Source organism: Lemur catta, chromosome 2, assembly GCF_020740605.2.
Source record: "Lemur catta isolate mLemCat1 chromosome 2, mLemCat1.pri, whole genome shotgun sequence".
NCBI classification, from domain to species: domain Eukaryota; kingdom Metazoa; phylum Chordata; class Mammalia; order Primates; family Lemuridae; genus Lemur; species Lemur catta.
The window spans coordinates 15,007,295-15,019,862 of NC_059129.1; the positions used below are offsets into that span (position 1 = coordinate 15,007,295).

The window sequence follows — 12,568 nt, forward strand, 5'->3', positions numbered from 1 at the left end:
ATGTCAGAATAAATACAACTCCAACCCCAAGGTACTAATGGCATCTAGATGATCTGGTCATTAGCATCTGATCTCTTATTACAGTATTTGCATTTACTAGTATTGTGAACTAAACCTTACTGAAATGAATACTTGATTTCTTCATTCATTAAAGAAATGTTTTCTCATCACTGTAATGCGCTCTAAGCTCGAGCTTGGGGATATCAGGTAATTAAACACAGTCCTTGCCCTGGAGAAGCTCAGAGATTAACAGAGGAGTCCAACATGCACCAACATGCTTGTTGCTGTGCCAGGAGAATACACTGAGTGTGCACAAAGGGAGGAACATTACCATTCCACCTATTTCCTCAATTCATTTCCTTTTGATGCCAAGTTTTTTACCCACTCCTCAGCCATGGAAACTTGGGAATTTATCTTGGATTCCCAAAACCTGACTGTCTCATGAAACTGTCCCACCGAGACCCTATCCTGGTGAAAATACCACTGTTCCTAAAGTAAACAGTGGGTACTAGGAAAGTACAGAGTAGCCACAGCAATCTCCCTACATCTTGCCCAAGTTGCCCAGGACAAGAGTAATCTCTCAGGTGAGGTTTCAACCCAGCCCTGCTTTACTCAGCCCATAAATCACAAAACGATCCATTTCTACAAAGAGGTAATCTTAAGACCACAGCAGCCAATGTCAATCTTGTTGCTGAAGCAGTCTAGAGTGTTCTGAGCTATTGCTTCTGCTGCCCATCTGCTGGTGGGGAGTGGTCCTTGGTTGGAGTCTGGGTTCTGCAGGTGAGATTGATGGGGAGATAAGATAAGCTTTACAGGCCGGCGCCACACACGTGCTGTGCAGCCTCCCAGACAACACAGATGGTGACTGTCCCTTTCCTGGCCCAGCGCTTTCAGGATGACATCATCTCTTTCAAAGGCTCCCTTGGAGACACCCAGGCTGCTCTTGTCCCATACCAAAGCTCAGCCAGGTTTTTGGCCTCTCTGGGCTGCAAAATGCAGTTTGAGAGGCTCATCTTTCATCTATCACGTCCCCATTTGTCCTCCTAACTAGATCCTTCCTGACCCTTTGGAGTATAATATTTGCCTTCATTAAAAGATTGGGGAAGATGTGTGTCCTGTTATGGAAAAGCATCTGATATACACACAGAGAGAAACACAAGTCTACGGCAGATCCTGACCCATGAGAAAGGGCAGTAAGGGGGTGACACACACTCTGATGACTCAGGGACGTCAAGGTTCAAATCACTGCCTCTCAGACACAGCTTTTCCATAAATAATTTTTTTACCTAAAAAACTATTACCTATGCCAAAGTCTACGCCTCAATGTTCCTCTATCTGTAAAACAGGGATAAGAAGAGTACCTACCTCTTCAGCCACTGGGAGGATTAATGAGTTAATTCACATAAAGTCCTTAATGTCAGTGCTTAATAAATGCTAAAGAGTGGGGGAGGGGGAAACTATTAATGTTTTTTCTGGAGAGAAGGGTTTTTAGAGTATGTAGATTTTTAGTTTTTATTTTGTATACTTGTGAACTGTTTTGATTTTTGCAACGAACTACTGTAATTAAGAAAATAGTAAGCTACCCGTATTTCTTTTAAATATCTAAGTGCTAAATTTTCACCTCTTCTTGGGAGTCCCCTGTGACTGACCGGGACCTCCTCACCCCTCCACCACACGCTCCTCTCACTGCGTGGACATGGTGGGGAGTGTGCCGTTCACCTCATCTGTATTATTTACACACATTCCATTGGAGGCCTGAGGTGCTTTGGTTTTATTCACTCCACAAAGTCACATAATTTCTGTGCTGGGCATTTGGGAGTTAGGCACAGCTACAGCCGCTCCGATTCTACCCTGCCGCAAGAATTTCCCCACAATGAGAACCATCACAAAAACTCTTGGACTTGAAGACAGTCCATGGACTCAGCAGCGAAGGAAGACAGAGTCATGAGAAGCAGACAGAGCCAACAGCGTGTGGACTCCGAGGCTAGTCTGACCTTCACTGGCAACTCACCCCCACCTCCCACCCAGCCCCACTCATCCTCATCTCCCACCCAGTCCCCACTGGGCCTCAGCTTTCATTTCGCTTTGTGCCACTGCCTCAAATTCTATGGCCCAGAGATTACATTAGGGCAATAAAGAATCATCCTAGAAGGAGGTTAAGGGACTGCTGGTCCAGCAAATGACTGTAAGAAACAGACTTCTTCCCTTTAACTCCTGAACAACAGAGATAGCTGTACCAAGAGAAAGCAAGATTTAGCTGAAAGAAAGAAGGAAATTTGGGAAGCTAGAGCCCTTTGAAGAGAAAAACAGTCTGATGGGGATGTTTCAAGGCAACGTAAAAGCCCTGGAAGGTATTGGAAGAAAGGAAGGGGGTAGAACAAACTTTTCTAGGACAGACCCCAGAAATTCCCCTTTGATACACGGCCCTTTGGCAGCACAGAATTCTGCTGCAGCACCCAAAAGGCAGGCTGTCTGGGTTAATCCTCATTCTGTGGGCTGGCTCCAGGGACTTAACCACCACCTGTAACATTGTTTCTATGGGGAAATTTATTTTGAGTCCCAACAATTGACTTACAAACAAGCAGTCAGAACCCAGCCCAATCATAATTTGGAGACAAGATGTACTATTTCCTCATTAAGGCTGAAACCACTATATCTAACCAAAATCATGTGACCACTGCCAAGCAAGACAGAGGCTTGCCCTGTTTAGGTGCTCAATAAATGTTTAATGATAACAATAAGGACACCCTGTATCTGGGTACAGACAGTCCTGAGTCCTGGCGCTTTCAGATCTGACCATATGTTGTTCTTGCTATACTATGTTCTAGACCAAGGTCCTCCCAACCAGGAACCCCAGGAACTAGAAAACAATGACACCTCTCTCCTACCTGTTTGCTAGCTGCTGCTCGAAGTCCCCACACTGCCGCAAGAGCTCTCCACAGGTGGCTATTATCCTAAACAAAACAAAAAGCACTTCAAGTATTTCAAATGCTGGACAAATATTGTTCTCATTCATAAAAATTCTAACTATTCATTCCTTTTGGTGGTGGTGGGTTCTGGGAAAACAGTTAACCATCTGATGGCCAAAGTGAAATGTTTCACTAATTAGTAATTAATGTAATAGGTAAATGCTGGTCCCTTCTAATAACCTCCAAGTCACTGGCCTCTCTGCTATGAATCATAATTCTATCCATCACCACCTCAAATAGTTGACATTTCCAAAATACTGGGCTTTGTTCTTGAGAAAATGGAGTAGAAATACTTTTTATCTAAAATTTTAAAATCAAAATTTATTACTTAATATTTGTTAGATGTCTGCTATTTGCAAGACACAGAAAACTGTTTTAATACTAGAAGTATCTCTCTCTCTGATCACATGAAAGGCAGATAAAGATTAATTCATTTGTTTCTCAGAGGTAAGCCTGAGTGATCATCGTATCTGCATTCAATGATCCTTTAATTTTCAAGTAATTTTATGCCAGGCCTCAAACTCCAGCCACTGAGTCCTTCAACACCAAACTCATAATGTCTGGACAAATCCAAGGATTAAAAACATCTTAAGTCTAGTTAACTTTTAACTTTCTCTAAAGGTGCCTATCATCACCAGGGTATCTAGGCATTCCATCATAAGAAAGGTTTATGAGAAAGTAAAATATTCCACTCCCCTCAGGTGCAACAGAACAAACTTGTACATAATATTTTCCAGTGTACCAAGCCACCACAGATTAAAGGGATACAGTTAGTATCTAGACCATTACATTTCATCAAAAAAAGAAAAGTCCAGAACACACCCCATGAAGCAATAATCCAAAATGATCCTGGATCTGCCCTGACAGCCCTCGGGGGATCTGGATGCTCCAGCATGGGCCACCACTGAGAACTACATGTGTCATGGGTACCCTGCACATATCACCCAGGCTGGGGGTCAGGGAAGACATGTAAGTGGGTGACACGGGCCAGGTGAAGAGCAGCTTCTCTCTTTAGAATGTATGTCCATGAAGAATGGTTTTAAGGAAAAGAAACTTCTAGCTTGCTTTTTATCTCAGCCTAACCACGTAGTTGTGAGACCATGTGAGAGAGGGGAGAAACACAGCACAACAGCAAACACATGCCCCAGTCTCAGCTGGGCAAGACTCAGCTGCCAGCTCCAGGGGATGATGGTGACAACGCAGGCCCAGTACTGCCAGAGCTCCTAACTTTGTAAGTGACATTAGAAATCTGGATTATGTTAAATCTAGTTTTTAAATGGTGGCAACTAATCTAATTTTTTTAATGTTATGATCAAATAAAACATGTCCAAAGGTTAGATCTGGCCACAGGCCAGCAGTCTGCACTTTCTGCCTAGACATGGCAAAGGCCAAACCTTCGCAGCCACTGCTGATCACACTCCCACCAGGCCTTGGGGCTTGGGCCAATAGGGTGTCTACCTAGTGGCCCATAGGTCACACAGGCTATCCCAGAATCTGGCCACCAACAACCAGTTGAGAAGTCACTTCAATGCCTTTCACTGAACTTTTATATGGCCCTTTCTAGGCCAAATAACACTGCTTTACCATTTAGTATCATGGTTTTTAGATCCAGCAATAGGATCCAACAGCTGTGCATTTTCTAAAATATAAGCTTTAAGTTATTTTAGGTCTATAAAAGCTATAGGCCAAGGGGGAAAAAAATCTTCCACCAAATATTGAAAAATTTGAATCATTAAAGGAGATGAAGCATTGATAAAGAACTTTTAAAAATATTTTAGGAGCTAGAGGGGTCTTTTTCTTGGTTGGGTTTTTGTTTACTGGCTTGTTTTTAGAGTCTAGAGTATTTGCTTTTAAAAAGGCAGTGAAAGAAAAAAAATGAACCCCTCACAAACACATTTATCATTTTTACATACTATATGATGCACGTTTATTCTTATTACATTAGGCACAAGCTTAAATTACAACCCCCACTTTACCTAATGGAGTTCTGAAAAGCCGTCCAATCCTCTTGGAAAAGGGAGTTGGGAGGAATGTCATCAAGTTTGCATTTCTTTCGTATCGACTGGAGAGTATTGGTGAAATCAGATACATACCTACACGGAAAGGGAAAACATGACAAGGATGTCATCATCAACTCCCCAACTAAAGATACCTGGAATTCTACCACTCTGGACAAACTGCTAATGACCTTGAGAACATCTTTAGAGGCTTCCACTGAGGCGTGAGACTACCTGTATGCCTCTGACCACAAAAAGGTCTTCTCGGTGTGGCAAGACCACCTTTATCACCTGGCAGAGCAGCTTCAAGAGAGATGCTAAAGGGGAAGGGAGCATGAAAGTGGACTGCAAACCAGAGACCCTCCCTCACAGACTGCTATTTGCTCTGGCTGTACACACACACTTTTCCTTCATAGCACCTCACACACTACAATTAAATAACTTGCTTAATGTTTATTGCTGTTGCTAGATTTTAAGCATTGTGAGAACAGACACTGTCCTCTGTATCTCATAATTATATTCCCAGGAACTAGCATAGAGCAAGGCATAAAGGAGACACCTGGAAATAGCCCCTGAATGAATGAAAGACGCACACTGCAGCCTTGGGCAAGGACCTTGGTGTCTCTGGGCCTTTAAAATAGACTTAATAGTGTCTTCTGTATTGCCTCACCGAGTAGTTGTGATGATAAAATTAAATAAATAAAATATACCAAACTTCTCTGAAAAGCATAAAATGAAAGCCACTGTGGGCTGGTTTTGTTTCTAAGTGTGTAGAGTTTTTGGAACATGAACAAATAAATGCATGCCCCTGGGAGGGAGGGCGAGGAAGATGAAGGGTGGAGTCATGTCCTCTGGAAGCCAAGGAACCTGTGACATCGCTGTGCAGCACAAGAAGCCTTGCCTCTCCCCCTTCCCAAACCAAAGCTCCAGGTGAGCAAAGCAGAACATGATGGCCCAGAGCACCGCCCTGAAAAGTCGGTCTGTATGGTGGAAAGAAAGGCCATTCAAAGAACCAAGTGGAAGAAACTGCTTCAGACCACTCCACTAACTGCAAATGCTCCTTTACAAAGACATTCTGGCTTTAAAGCAGAAAGCAGCAGAAACCAAAATCCCACTGACACCACCTTGTCTTTGCACCAAGACAGGGGACAGCTTTCTAGGGTTATTAGTTCTTGAAGGGAGAGGGATGGGCCTCAAGGACAAATAGACAGGGGAATGTTAAGGAGCATAATTGTGCTTTAGCTGTGGGAAGTTAAACAACTGTTACCACCCTGCAACTATGACAAATATGCATAAGAAGAATACAGCCATCCAACAATCCACACCCTGTGCAGCTCCTTTGACAGAGTCCCCATGTGAGCAGGCAGCAGCTCATTTGGGGAAGGGGAGTTTTGTTTAGCAACAGGCACAGCTACATGCAAATGCTTTTTATAGTTCACTATCCCTCACTCCAGAATTCTAAATGGGTTTATTGTGAAATCTCAGAACGAAGTGTGGCTTTTATCACACCATTTTTGTCCTCAAACCCTCCAACTGTCTCTCACAATACACATTTCCAACTGAGAGTCGCTGTGTTAGGGGCTTTCATGACATGCTTTCAGTTAATATTCACAACCTCCATGGAAAGGAGATATTATTATCATCAATTTATTCAGAGAAAAGACATCAAGACTCAAAAGAGGAGCCCTGACCTGCCCAAGGTCCCAGCTAGTAAGTTGGCCAGGATCTAAGCCTAGGCTGGTCCAACTCCAGAGCCCATGCACCCATCACAGCCTGCACACCCCTCCTTCTTGAACCACCCTGTTGGCTGCTGTATTCTATGTTGCACCCGAGTTCAAGATAGGGCAATCTACTCCGGCCTCCCCTGTGTGCCCCATCCTCCCCACCCCTGCCACCCTGATGCCCTTCCCCAACCCTTCCTCACCACTGAACAACGTCCCATTTGAACCCTGCTCAAGTTAACTTCGACCTAATTTCCCCAACTAATTTTATCAATATTAGCTATTTTGGTAACGTCAAAATCTTCCCTTCCAGAGAAGGTAGCCTGGTTTCACCAGATAGCCTTTTATACGGCTTGAATGTTTAATACAGATATGTATTATTTTTAAAAACAAAGTAATCAAAATAACCAACAGAAGAACTAAAACTATTTAATACAATGAGCTCAGAGAAGCAGAGAGGGAAGAGAGGGATAGTCTTTACTTTAGAAAGCTCAAGTCCTCACTTTTCATAGTGGAAAGTCAAGAGATGATATTTAAAGTTGATAAACAAAAAATCTTTAAAGTTTGGAGGGAAGAATTAGAGAACTAAAAGCAAAATGTTGAAAACTTTTTACTTCTGAGGAGAAGGACTAAAGGAGGCAGGAAGGGAAGAAGACTTTCACTTTCTTACATCTTTTTGGATTTTTATGATGATGTTCCACTATTATAAACAATGCTAAAACGAACATTCTTAGGAACATCTTCTTAGGCTCAGGTGCAAGTGTTGCTACAGGATTCAGAGCAGGAACACATAATACATACATTTTTAATTGGGACAGATACTTTCCTCCAATGTGGCCAGCCCTGTCTCCAGACCCCCTGGGCTTACTTGGCAAAGAGGGATTTCAGAGCTTCCTGTAGGCCATGGGTTCCCAGCCCATTCGTGAATCTGGCACATCTGTCAACAGCTGCAGACGCCAGACCAAACAGCTTTTTCACAGAGTGGCTCAGCTCCTGCACACAGTCAATCACTTCCCCATGCTCCTGGTCAGCAAATACGGACAAACAAAAGCGCATCAGACTTGAGACTACCTGAATAGACAACATTGGGATAAAAGGAAACTTCTAAGCCCTCTCATCTGTGGTAAAATCACTTAAGAGGGATATCAGAAATACAGTCCCAAATCGTAACATATCTTCTAGAGATTGAGCCAGGGGAGAACACTGTAAGTGGTTAGTGAGATTACAGAAATTAACTAACTCCTGGCCAAAAAGCAAGATCAAATGTGTAGTATGTTCTAATATTTTTCATTTCTTTCTTATTTTCCTGTGATTATTAAGATGGCATCTCAGGCTGGGCGTGGTGGCTCACCCCTGTAATACTAGCACTTTGGGAGGCTAAGGTGGGAGGATCACTTGAGGCCAGGAGCTCAAGACCAGCCTGAGCGAGAGCGAGACCCCATCCCTATAACAAATAGAAAAATCAGCCAGGCATTCTGGCATGCACCTGTAGTCCCAGCTACTCAGGAGGCTGAGGCAGGAGAATCATTTGAGCTCAGGAGCCTGAGGTTGCAATGAGGTATGATGAAGACACTGCACTCTAGCCAGGGTGACAGAGTGAGACCTGTCTCAAAAAAAAAAAAAAAAAAAAATAGATGGCATCTCTCCCTCTGGCTCTCAAGGTAGGATTCAAGTTCTCCATATCAGATACCCTAAAAGAATGTAGGAAAAGGAAAATGCTTCCTTCAGGGGCAAGAATGTAACCGAAGCGTAACAGACTTTCTAGGTACATCCCTAGAAAACAGGAAAATGGCAAGATGCAGGAGATCTGAACTACTATGAGATCAATTCCTTTTTTTTTTTTTTTGAGACAGAGTGTTGCTTTGTTGCCCGGGCTAGAGTGAGTGCCGTGGCGTCAGCCTAGCTCACTGCAACCTCAAACTCCTGGACTTAAGTGATTCTACTGCCTCAGCCTCCCAAGTAACTGAGACTACAGGCGTGCGCCACCATGCCTGGATAATTTTTTCTATATATATTTTAGTTGTCCAGATAATTCTTTCTATTTTTAGTAGAGACGGGGTCTTGGTCTTGCTCAGGCTGGTCTCGAACTCCTGACCTCGAGCGATCCAGCCACCTCGGCCTCCCAGAGGGCTAGGATTACAGGCATGAGCCACCAATCAATTCTTAAATGTCGGTTTACCTCATGCTAGACAACCTTATGACTTGAAAACCAAATATCTGCAATGGAAATGGCCTTGATTTCAACCCTGATGCCCGCACAGTGAACCTGCACCTATAGCATTGACCATGAATGCTAAGCTCCTGTGGCCATTTGTGTATCTTCCTTAAACAAAAGAACACCTTAATAAGAAATTACTAAATCAGGGAGATAATCGACTTATCCCCAAAAGATGTAAGCCTCGCATTTTAGTAAATCTTTATTGACGATTTTAAATAGAAAATTGGTGGCATATCCGTGGCTTCATTTTAATTTGGATTGCAAGAGACCATAAGCACATAAAGCCTGCTTTTTTGCACACCTGATCCCACCCCTAACCTTCTGCCAGACTTGATAGAACCTGGCAAACAGAATGCTTCCTAAATGGCAACAGGCCGGAATGTGACATTACCAAAGGCACAGCGCTGATCTGAATGAGGAGGTTGCTCTTCTCCATGTCCCCATACTTCAGCTGGTAGAGTCTGTATGGCCCATACACAGCATCCACCAGCTCTGTGACTTTCACCAGGTTGTGCTCATCTTTAGGGAATCAGAAATGAAAAACAATAATGAACAAAGAATCTGAAATTAATTGCTGGAAAGCAACAGGCAAGAGGTGCTCCACTAGAACTTTTCTCATTTTATCTTTGGAGGTGACTCCATTTTTGTTAATCTGCTTTTATTATTCATGGAAGCTTCTTCAACAATCAGTTCAGTAAATATCTGGATAGATTTGGGCTTTGTGCACTGTTTGCCTAAAGCACTATCAAAGACACCTTAATCCCACAACCCATCACAGTTAAGAATCCCTTCAAATGATAACTGTCATCAGGGTCAGGTTCAAGAAGATCTCCTACAGAGAAAAGCCTCTGTCGGAAGAATATTTTCCACTTCCAAGTGTTCTTGAACAGGATACCCCACACACCAGGCATTCCAAAAATTCCCGTGTTCAACCACGTAAAAATTTAAAACTCATTTGTATCAAAAATATAAACATATTTTATGAAACAGCAATTCAACTGTGAAGAATTATTCCAAAGAAATCAACACATATACAGATACAGTGCACACAGAAGGATGTTCATGGAAACTGCTCAGAATTAGAAAGTTTAGGAAACAATCTTGACAGGGAACGGGTAAATGTAACAGCCTACTTACTGATCTCCTCACATCATTCTTGTCCCCTCCAATTTCTCCTTGAGATTGAGGCCGGAAAAATAACCCACAATAGGAATCTGATAACATTACCGCCCTACCTGTAACTTTTTACTAACTTTCACTGCTCTTTAGTTGGCATCCAAAATCTTTTCTATCACCTACAAAGCCCCGCATTGCATGATCTCAGGAAGGGAAAGATGGTGGTAGTTAAAGAGCGACGGCTCTTCTATCAAAGCTCTACTGACTGTGTGCAAATGACTTAACTTTTCTATGCCTGTTTCCTTCAGCTATAAAAAGACAATTATGGCATCAATTTTACAAGGGTTTCATGGAAATTAGGTGAAATAATGTGTGTCTAGCATGTGGTAAGCATTCAATAAACACCAACTATTTTTATTATTCCTTCTATAGCCTCACCCTCCTTCACTCTTCCTGTAGCTCCCAGCCTTCTCCCAGTTCCTAAAAGCCCCTGTTCCCTGTGGTCACTTGCTGATCCTTCCGTCTTCCCTATCCCTCCTCATCCAGTTAACTCCTACTCCTTAATACTCACTCAGCTCAAGTCTGCCAGTCTTTGTTTATATACTCTTAGAACCATTTGCTTTTCTTCAAAGTACTTTCTCACTTTGTAATTATACATTGATTAGTGTAATCATATGATTATCTCCCACAGGAATATACATTATACGAGAGCAGGGATTGTATCTGCTTTTGCTCAGCATTGCATCCTCAGCAAGCAGTACTCCAGTACTATCTCATTTATATTTAAACGAATGAATTAAATATATTTGACCTACCCATAATGCAGTTGTGAAAGTAATTGCATATATTAATATATATGAAATATATACATACATAAAAGACATACACACACACTGTTGGGAATTAGGATTCTCACTGCAAGAAAATGGGAGATGCAAATGGGTATGCAAGAGGTAAAAATCTTGTGGCATTGCATTTGATTGGGAAATATCAGTATAAACTGGCAATTTTTAAAAAGTACATACTTCCTAGCTCTGCCCACCAAAAGAGCCTACAAGTAATGATGCCCCAGCAATACTGAACATCCTTGGTACCCAGATCTTGGTTTCTAAATACCATTTCCCACTAGAAGAAAACAAACTTCCTAGGAAAATGGCTTTAGTCCAGATCTGAGGTAAGGGAAAGTACATGGTATTCCTGGAACATTTTGTGCCAAAAAGCAAGGAAGCACCTGAAGACTGATAGGGATGTGTCAAAAAGATACAGGAGTCAGCCTGAAGGGACAACCACAGTCTAATTCTGAAATAATTTCAACATCAAAATGAATGATCAATGATGACAATGGATCCTAACACATTGAATTAAAAAAAGAATCCATGAGTTCATAGTGATATTAGAGAGAAAGAAAGGAAAACCTCATCTTTACAAAAGAATGCCAGCAAATAAATGTAGAAGGAATAATAGAATTAGGAAATCATCATTTTATAATCAGCAATATAAAAGTTTATGCAGGCAAACTGCATATTTAAACTTATCCTAGGGAATAATCAGAGTTGACTTCAAAAATTAATGTATGAGATAGCTCATAATAGTTTTACTTATCATAGTGGTTAAAAAATTAGAGTGCGCCATAGTTATATAGGGGTCATTAAAAAACATGTCTTAGGAAAACATTTAATGACATAAGAAAATGCTCATTATATCATTTTGAGCAAAGAAAGAGAACATAAAACTGTCCATAAACAATATTTTTAAATATTTTATATATATTATATGAATATGTAATATTATAATATATAAAATGTCTCATGTATTTATTTATATGGCATATGTTAAATATTTATGTTAATATTTGTGACAAATATATATTTATGTTTGAATTAGTGGGAAGAAATATGACAGAATGTTGCCAGTGGCTCCCTGTGAGTGATGAGGTTACGAATCATTTTCATTCTTTTTTATTTTTACTTTTGTGTATGTTTCCAAAGTATTTTTAAACTTAAAAAACAAAAAAAACTCTTTTGAAAACCTCAATAGGAATCGATCGAAATCTACACTCCCATGGCTGACTAACAAAGCGCTTCTCTATCTGACTCTTCAGAGGGCGGTTCTCTCCTCTTCCACCCGTCCATCACCCGCGGGAGGAGCGCAGCCCGTTCCTTGCCTAACCTTTATCCCACTCTGCTCCAGCAGGACGCACGGTCTCAACACTCCAGCCACTTCCCCAATGGCATCATATCCAAGGCCTGACCAGTGAGTATGCCAAAAATACCTATGAATCATCAGGAATCTGAACAATAAACACACTCCCTGGAATGTACAAGGCAATTATACACAAATGTAATTAAAGGGAATAACTATTAAATAAACCAAGTTAGTGACACACTGCAGTCAAATGGCAGAACAAGGCCTTCCTGAAGCGATTTCCTGATTTGACTGCAGCGTGTGTCATGAGGTCTGTGTTATTTAAAAATTTATGATGCTTTTAACATAGATGGGAAAGAACTGGGGAAACGTAACACACCACGCATTGTTCACCCACATGGG

At 41.6% G+C, this 12,568-nt stretch overlaps 1 protein-coding gene across 1 annotated transcript in view; it reads right to left on the reverse strand.

The window, feature by feature from the left end:
• The window catches only part of COG7 (component of oligomeric golgi complex 7), a 47,934-nt gene that overhangs the window by 20,728 nt on the left and 14,638 nt on the right, over window positions 1–12,568 (reverse strand). Inside the window, exons 8-11 of the mRNA XM_045542785.1 lie at window positions 9,297–9,424; window positions 7,556–7,710; window positions 4,946–5,062; window positions 2,889–2,954 (exon numbers count right to left, since the gene is read on the reverse strand). Coding sequence (XP_045398741.1) covers window positions 2,889–2,954; window positions 4,946–5,062; window positions 7,556–7,710; window positions 9,297–9,424 — 466 coding nt within the window. The remainder of the gene's footprint in view (window positions 1–2,888; window positions 2,955–4,945; window positions 5,063–7,555; window positions 7,711–9,296; window positions 9,425–12,568) is intronic.